The sequence below is a fragment of the Fukomys damarensis genome, unplaced genomic scaffold (genome assembly GCF_012274545.1).
Source record: "Fukomys damarensis isolate Sample0158 unplaced genomic scaffold, DMR_v1.0_HiC HiC_scaffold_5, whole genome shotgun sequence".
In the NCBI taxonomy this organism is placed as follows: Eukaryota; Metazoa; Chordata; class Mammalia; order Rodentia; family Bathyergidae; genus Fukomys; species Fukomys damarensis.
Genome location: NW_022900917.1, coordinates 37,281,599 through 37,290,559, shown reverse-complemented (window position 1 = coordinate 37,290,559; position 8,961 = coordinate 37,281,599). Strand labels below are relative to the sequence as shown.

General features: G+C 37.1%; 1 protein-coding gene across 2 annotated transcripts in view; it reads left to right on the top strand.

Moving 5' to 3' along the window:
- The first annotated feature begins 2,675 nt into the window (after nt 1-2,675).
- The window catches only part of Gdap1 (ganglioside induced differentiation associated protein 1), a 14,753-nt gene continuing 8,467 nt past the window's right edge, over nt 2,676-8,961 (top strand). The window contains exons 1-2 of one of the 2 annotated variants that reach the window (XM_010622410.3): nt 2,676-2,875; nt 3,465-3,657. In XM_010622410.3, coding sequence (XP_010620712.1) covers nt 2,759-2,875; nt 3,465-3,657 — 310 coding nt within the window. In that variant the 5' untranslated portion in view covers nt 2,676-2,758. The remainder of the gene's footprint in view (nt 2,876-3,464; nt 3,658-8,961) is intronic. The other variant, XM_033760489.1, reaches the window with a different exon arrangement.

Below are 8,961 nucleotides of genomic sequence, written 5' to 3'. Positions count from 1 at the left end.
TAGCTCAGCATCTGCTCTCCTGGGAACAGGACAGAGGATGGGATGAAGTGGGACAGGGCTGTCACTGTGAGGAAAATTCTCAGAACTTGCTTCATTGTACATCCATGACCCTCCATTTATTAGAATATAGTCACAAGGTTGTGTTTACCTGCCATGGAGTCTGGGAAATGTAGTCTTTATTCCCAGCATCCTAGTGTTCAGCTAAAATTTCTATTAACCGTGGAGAAACGGGAAAATATATTTTTAGGATCCAAGTGTCAGAGTTTGACAGTTATTTTCTTAGTCAAACAGGAATTTCTAGGTTAGAAGATATGCCCTTTTTAAGGGATTTTTTTTGGGGGGATGCATACTGTTGTTACCCTTCAGACACTGTACATGTATACATTTGCAATGGCATATATGAATAGTACTTAGTACTACTTATACAGTAATCCATTAGTTTCACTCCACGTTCACTATCTGGTTTTGCAGGTGAAAATATGTGATGGAAAAAGTCCTGAGTGATAGACCAGAGTTTTGTCAGACTTTCAGCTGTAAGATAGCCTAAAAGAATGCTTTTATTTAAATATTTAGTGAATTAAGAAAAAAGGAACTATATAGCATTGGTTGGAATACAGAGTTGGATAATTAAGAACAGTTCTTCTATAGAGGATGGAAGAAGAGAATAATTGAGATAGTCACTTTTTAGTCACTGGACACGGTGCCTGAATCCACAATTTAAAGGAGGAGAAGTTTAATGAGATCTGTGGTTTCAGGGCATTCAGACCATGGTAGGCTAGCTCCAAGGCAGAAGGGCGTGGAGGAGCAAAGCTGCTTAGTTCGTGGTGGTGAGGAAGCAGAACAGGGAAACAGTTTGAGAGGGGAAGGAGAGTGGGACTTTGTATAGTGCTCAAGCCTCCACAAGCCACCTAGACATCCCCAGGAGTGTGCTTTACTGATGTAGAAATTTCTTAACATAGTGAAGTTGGCATATCAGGATTGCCATAGTACTATCACTGTAAACATTTTGAGGCATAAAGAGAAAAGATAAAGCATAATATGATGTCCTTCACTCAGAGGACTTCAGTGGAATGGCTTTTACACATATATGTTCATCATCTATGGTTTTCTGCAATTTCTGAGGTGCTTTATACACTTTAAATTCCAACAGCAGTCTGGGTGAGCTTGTATCTTTTACAGACTCATATTTTACAAAAGAGGAAGTAAAGGCTGAAGAGAGGTCAAGTTAGGGGTGGAGGTAGAATTGAAGTCCACTCTGTCGGATTTAAATGTTTTGGTCTTTCCTCTTCTACTCTTAAGAGCAAACTGATGGGCCTAGGGGCCTAGCAGGGTAGTAGAGCACTTGTTTGCCCTGCTTCAGGCCTGGGATTCCGTCTCTATTTTAAAAAATGAGCTGATAACAAATTTGGCAAGGGGCTTACTTTTGCTGTAGCATTTACATTAACCCAAGGCTATAAGAAGGCAGTGTAAAATACTTAAACATTGTAAATATTTCTGTAGAACTCCAACAAAAAAGAAGTGCTGCCAAGGAGAGGAAGAACCACGGGGATGTTTCGTCTTTTTTTTTTTTTTTGGAACTGGGGATTGAACTCGGGTCCTTGTGCTTGCAAGGCAGGCCACTGAACTGCTGAGCTAAATTCCCAGCCCTATGTTTTGTCTTTTTAGGAGCTTCATGCATGGGCTGGCTGTTATCCCTTTGTCTCTCACAGTTTTTGCCCTAAGTATATTATTTTTCATGTGTTTACCGTAAGACAGTTCTTATTTTATTGTTGCTATTTACTATTTTATGTTGGCCAACAGAGTTTCTTTGGTGTTAGGTGTCAGATCTTGCCCGTCTTTCTAATTTCCAGAATCTAGAAAAATTCCTGGAATATAACGCTCAAATTTTTTTTTTGCTGGATGAATTAGGCAGTCACTTATTTCATGGTCATATTTATATGCAATTGCCGAGAGAGAGAGGAGTTGAATCAACTTTTTATGATGCAGATTTTAAGAGGTACAAAATAACAATACGCTGGTATGACATTTTCGTTGACCGTGGTTATAAAGAGAATGTGTATAAGGTAGCTGAACTTGTGAATCATATTGTGTTCCTACAAGGTGCCGGGATGTTTTGAGTGTTTAATATTTTATTTACTTATTCAGTTCGCATTAAAACCTTGTTAGCCAAATAAAATGATCTCTACTTCGAAAATGGAGAAAACGGAAAAACAGACATAGCCAGATGCTGTTCTGTTCTGAAATGTTTGTTTAACAGCCAGGCTATTTTACATTGCCATTGTTTATTGTTGTGAGGTTTTTCTCTCAGGACTCCATAGTAGCGTCTTCTAACGAAAAATCATTGGTCGCTATCCTATTGCTTTTTCCGCCCACAGGAACTTCTTTTCCACCAGAGGAAGGGGCACAAGTATCTTGGAAAATTGCTGCTTTCATACTCAAGCAGTCTTACAAAGCAGTCGAGTTATTTGCTGTCACCATTTCTAATTTTCTCAGCCAAATAACCAAGAAGTCATATTTTAGTTTTTTTCCCCCTAAAGAGAAAATACCCATCTGCCAACTGACTCTCGCGCCCGGGCTTTCCAGGGCGTAGAAAACCGCGTCTTTGCAGACCCGACTCCTCCTCCCGCGCAGCTTTCGCACCCGCGCAACTACACTTCCCAGAGGCCTCTCCGCCCTCATCGCTGACGTAAGAGGAGCTGCGCTGGTGAGAGAAGCGCAGGGCAGACTGGCGAAGTCCCGCTGCCCACATTCGTCCCAAATGGCTCGGAGGCAGGACGAGTCGCGAGCGAGCGCGCCCTTGATGGCGGAGGGCAAGGCCGACTCGGAGGTTAAGCTCATTCTGTACCACTGGACGCATTCCTTCAGCTCTCAAAAGGTAAAGGCCTCGGCTGCCGAGGGCAGGGAGGAGCGAGTTTCAGCACCCGGACAGCTCCTGCGGGGCGAGACCCAGCGACGCCAATTTGGGGGGGCGGGGGCGGACGTCCCTGCAGGATAGAGATTGCTTCTAGCTGGGGAGCCGGGGACAATCCATCTCAGCTGGAAAGGATACGGCACTGATGCTAATGAAATGCGACAAAAAAGCATCACTCAGTATTTGGCCTATTTTCTGGCCCACTGGGCCCTGAAAGGTCAGGCCGTGCAACCGCTTCCTACGTTCCTTCTTTTTTCTTTACCCTTTTTTGTTCTTATTCACTCTCCTGAGCAACATTCTTAACTGGGAATGATGCGGAATTAGGTTTAGGACGCAAATTGGTGGTAGAGGGAAGGGTGATGTACAATGAATATAACTAGAATCATCTTTATTACAAATTTATTTTTGTAACTCATTCTAGGAACATAAATCCTTAAAGAGAATGTTAAAAATGTTTGCACTGGAAGCCCAGAAAGGCTGCTTAGCGATATCCAGGGAAGTCACTGAAGTGAAAACTTACCGGGTCTATAGTAACTTGTGTGAATTTTTCCAGGTGCGCTTGGTAATTGCAGAAAAGGCATTGAAGTGCGAGGAACATGATGTAAGTCTGCCCCTGAGTGAGCACAATGAGCCTTGGTTTATGCGTTTGAACTCAACTGGAGAAGTACCTGTCCTTATCCACGGGGAAAACATAATTTGTGAGGCCACTCAGATCATTGATTATCTTGAACAGACTTTCCTGGATGGTAATGTTAAGGCTATTTGTGATTTCTTGGATTTATTTTCGACACAAATATGTTTTCTCTTTTCCTCTCTCTTTCTTCTCTATCTTGCAGTCTCTTTCTCTTTCTGGTTTCATGATGTAGTTTGGTGGTAAAACCCTTTTCCATTTCCATAAGCACACAAATATAGGTCAATAACATGTTTCACACAAGCCAGTGTAACTCCATTAAAAACATATCATTAATGTACAAACATTAATGTTGAAACTTTTAAAATTCACTTGCAAAAAACAAAACAAAACAGAACAAAAGACCCTTGCAGGTGTGTTGTTTGTAGTAGTAATTTGTTAGCATTAAAGTCAAATTCATAGTATTGATTGTAACTGTACACTGTAACAATGAGTCATCTATTAAATGGTTTTATAGTATAAAAAAGAGGGAAAGGACAATAAATCTTAGACAGTGGAAAATAGAATGTTAGTATACTTTGGGTTCTTTGCCATAGTTCCTGCTGTGTGGTTTGCGTTTTTTTTTTAAAGCTTTTCTACAGAATTTTAGGGCTTAAATTTGTATAATGTTTTGTACAAGTAGTAATCATTTATTGATAGCCTATGTCAGGCATTTTACAATTTCTATTTTATTCTCTTGTCAAACGAACACATCTGAGTCAGGCATGGCAGACTATTCCCATTTTGTACATGAGGAAAGATAAACAGAGTTGCCCAATATAATATAGCCATTTAGTGGTCTCTGGTGTCCAGTCCCTTCATTGTACACCAGTTGTTTCTGTAGTCTTTGCCACTCACACATTGTCTCATTTGTCCATGATGACAACCCATTCAGCTGAACTGTAGCTTCTGTTATTTGCCCAAATTTACAGTGGTCACTGCTGAGCTGAGAGCAGACCCACAGCCTCGTCTTTCAGCTGATTCTCTTCTAAAAAAGAAGCCACACCAATCCAATTACTTTTCACCTGCCACCAGTTAAACTGATGTTATTTGGGCAGGATGAAACCAGTGTGTAGCCCATATTATTGGAAGCTGAAGAAATTAATGGCTAAAACCATATCTGAGGTGTCTAGAAGAAAAATGGGTATGAGACCTAAGTGGGAGGAGAGTAGGGAAGCCCAGGGAATTAGATTAGCAAGTTCTTCCCCCCAACCAAGGGAATGGGGAAGATATCTGTATTCTTGATCTGTCAGTTTCCCAGGATTCTAGATTCTGACTGGAGGTTTTAATTAAAGGTGGCCTTGGCCTAATCAAATGGTTTTATGAACTACTCTTTACCATTACTGGCTATCCTTACATGCTTATATGCTGAAGATTATACTGAAAATAGTGACTAATTGATTTAGGACAATTTTTGTCAACTTTAAGCTTTTTGGAAATGGATAAGCCTATTAATTTGTATTTCTTGGGAGAAGTCATTATAATATGAATAAGACAAAATAATTGTGTAAGAATTTTTTTAAGTGATCCAAAACTTTAAAAATATATGTATAAAGAGTACAATAAATGAAAAGTCATATTTAAATCTTTTAGTAACATTGCTTGAATTGATACTATTTCTATCATCATTCCACCTCTCCTCTTCCATAACCACCTCCTCTTCTTCTTTCACTGAAATTCAGCAATATAAATGAGTCTTTGCATCATAGTAATATCCCTGGCTGTTAGGTTTTATTAGAAGGTTTTCTTTTCTTTCTTTGCTTCTATTATTAGAAATAACAAAACTAAAATATATTCTGAATCTGCTAACATGTATTTAAATAACTAAGGGAAATACTAAGTTTTTAAAAAATGTTTGTTTGTTTGTTTATATATTTATTTATTTTCTGTTTAGTACTGGGGATTGATCTCAGGGCCTCATGCCTTCCAGGCAGGCGCTGAGCTGTTGAACTACATCCCCAGCCTGATGATTGTTTACTGAAGTAGAGGAAAAGACATGGTGGGTTATATGATATAAGGAAGTAGGAAACTATGGATTTCAATTCCGTTTTAAGCTATTATAATAAAAAATAGAAATAAAGTGTTTGTAAATGGGGAGGGGAGGAGGGGTTGAAGGGAGGGCAGGGACAAGGGGAAAAATGAGAACCAAGCCCTGTCATGATGTAAAGGTACAAGATCCCAATGATGAATGTAACTCTACTGTATACCTAAAATGTACAATAAACCCAATGAAAAAAAAAAAAAGTAAATAAGGTGAAAAAAAGGAAAGCAATCAGGAATCCTAGCTTTTAGTCTGATGCTGCCGCTAAGTTGTTGAGTATCTTTGGTGATTTAATTTTTGTCTGCTTTTGGACTAGGTGATGGAGTGTTATCAGTCAGAGTTAAAACAAGTCCAAACAACTTTTAGTTCACTTTTTCCCCAAGAATTGGAAAGGATTAAAAAACATTAACACTAAGGGACGTGTAATTTATGGTAGAAATGAGGACAGCAAGAGAACAATAGTTATATAAGTCGAGGTTAGTCCTATTTCCAGGTCAAGATGAAGTTTACCTCAGAGTTTTTTTTTTTTGGTACCGGGGATTGAACTCACCCTTGCGCTTGCAAGGCAGGCCACCAAACCACTGAGCTAAATCCCCGGCCCTACCTCAGAGTATTGAAATTAAAAAAATCATAAGTGTTATCACAATTACAAGTAAGATACTGATTTTTTAACTTTAAGAACTCATGGGAAATGGAAAAAGAGCCAAACAAGAGATAGACATGTTATCCTAATTGTCAAAGAAAGGAAAGATGAATTCTACCAATCCGTACTTTTTAAAGCATTTTCCATCCAACAACAATATTGACATCACCTAAGGGTTTGTTAGAAATGCAGAATTTTAGATCTCACAGCAGATCTACTGAATTAAAATCTTTGTTTTAACAAGAACTCTGGATGATTTATGTGTACATTAAAGTTTGAGAATAATGCTATAAATTGCTGTGTTTACTCTTTTAAGCACTGCTATAAATTACTGTCTTTTAAGTCTGGCAGAATTCTAGAATAAATTGCCAAATGACTTTTTACAAAACATTTTCCAGTTGGGTAACTATTCTGGGAAATAGAAAAGAGTGAAATAAGTTGATTGGATTGTTTTATCTCTGCGATTGATAAAAGTGCTGAAGGTTAAAGCAATATATTTTTAAAAATTTCGAGTGTCTTAAAAAAATTGGCTTAAGTTTTAACTTTGCTGGAGAATGTCACAAACACCCTTTAAAAAGTGTCCATTATCTGCCAGCCGTGGTTCTAGATTTGGTGTATCTTGATTATGGAGAGCATTTGAGGTTACTTTACATGATGTCCTTGTGGGATAAAGGAGCAAATATCGCTAGATGATAAATAAATGACCATATTGAAGAATATTCATTTGTAGTTTCTCATACCAGGTTTTCCTTCCAGCTGTAGACTCATTTTTTATCATCCTTTATTTTCATTATTTGTAGATCACTGTAAGCACCATGAGGTTAGAGACAGTATCTATTAACAACTATATCCCCAATGCTTTTAAAAGTGCTTTTAAGGGCTGTGGATTTAGCTTAGTGGCACCTCGCCTGCTTTGCAAGTACAAGGTCCTGAGTTCAATCCCTGGTACCAAAAAAAAAAAACCAAAAAACACAAAACAAAAAACATAAAAATGTATAAAGCTGCTTAACTGCCTCCTAAAGGTGCTTTTAAAATGAATGGTCTTTAATAGGTGTTAACAAATATTTTTTGATGATTAATATAAAGAAATTATTGAAATGGATGTCAGCCTGTGTGGAAAATCCCTAGTGGTATTCTTATTATTTTCATTTTATCCTGGGGATGTAACCCAGGGTGTTTTGCATTCTAGGCTCTACACCCCAGTTCTCTAGGGTTGTCTTACAGGGTTCTGTTCCCTGAGTTAGCCTAACAATTATATAAATAGCTTGAAGGAAGATGTAGAAGTGATGTTATTGCATTTGTAAATGACAGGAAAACTAGGATTGTTAAGATGATGACTATCTTATAAGGATTTATGGGATTAAGAATAAAATAGGAAAGCACTAAGATAAAGTTTCACAAAGCTAATAATGTAATATGTAAATTTTGTTTAGAAAAATTGGCTGCATTAAGGAATGAGAGATGATTGTAGTTGCTAATAATGAAAAGCTAGTGAGATGTTAGATTTTTTTATAAGTATCATTTCTATCTAGACTGGGCAAGTTATAACCCTCTAAATCCTGTAGCCCTCAGGACATTTTGTATTTTATCTAGTTACAATGGATTTTTGAGGAATGTTAACAAGTTAAAATAATAACAAGTGGATGGGTTTTATGACTTCTAATATTTCCCATGGTTATTAGAAGAGACTTTAATAAAATGTAGTCATTCATCTACAGAACAGAATGTAGTAATCTGGTATCTCTGTTATCATTTGCTATCTGTTGTTAGTGCATCTACTGCAAATTTTAGATTTACACAAAGTATGGAGAAAAATATTGTATATCGTTAGGGAAAGAAAATGAGTCTTAAAGTAACTTTTAAAAAATTCTTAATTTGTCCATTTTAGAAAAATGCAGAAGCTGTAGGTACATTATGTATATTTAACAATTACAACAAATGGTCTAATAAAGAAAATTTTGTCCCTCATTAAAATAATTCTGTAAAAAAAATCTTAAATATACCAATTGAAAATAGTTAAATATTTGTTGTATAATGTATAAAATGTATTGAAAATAACACCACAAATTTTTCTTGGTCTCAGAAAATCCTGGAGACATGAACTGAATTTATATGATTTTAAATCATTCTTTTTACTTGTGTTTAGATCTTTCTGGCAAAGCTGTGACTGCCTTGAAGTATAGTCATTTTGTAACCACATATTTTGCTTCAGGTCATAACTTAATTGCTTCATATATATATATATATTTTTTTTTTTTTAAATTGAGTTCATTGGTACGCTTTAGGGATACAGTACAGTTACATTCATTGTTAGGATCTTGTACCTCTACATGACAGGTCTTGGTTCTCATTTTATTATTATATTTTTTAATACCCTGATATTGACTAGTGGAAGGAACAATATTGTTCAATTACATTAGGAGTGCTGTCTTATGTATTGATGCCCTCACCATGTGATCTAAAATGTAAAAAAAAAATGGCAGAGGAATAGGTACATTTGAAGTTTAACATGTTTTCATTGAGTTAATAGGCAATCTTTTTTTTTTTTTTTTCTTTGATGCTGGAGATCAAACTTGGGTCCTTGTGTTTGTAAGGCAGGTGGCAAATCCCTGGCCCTTCACTGAATTAGTAGGAAGACAGTTATTCCTGCAGGGAGTCTTTCTTGGAAGCCAGGCATAATAATGCTTCCCCCCACC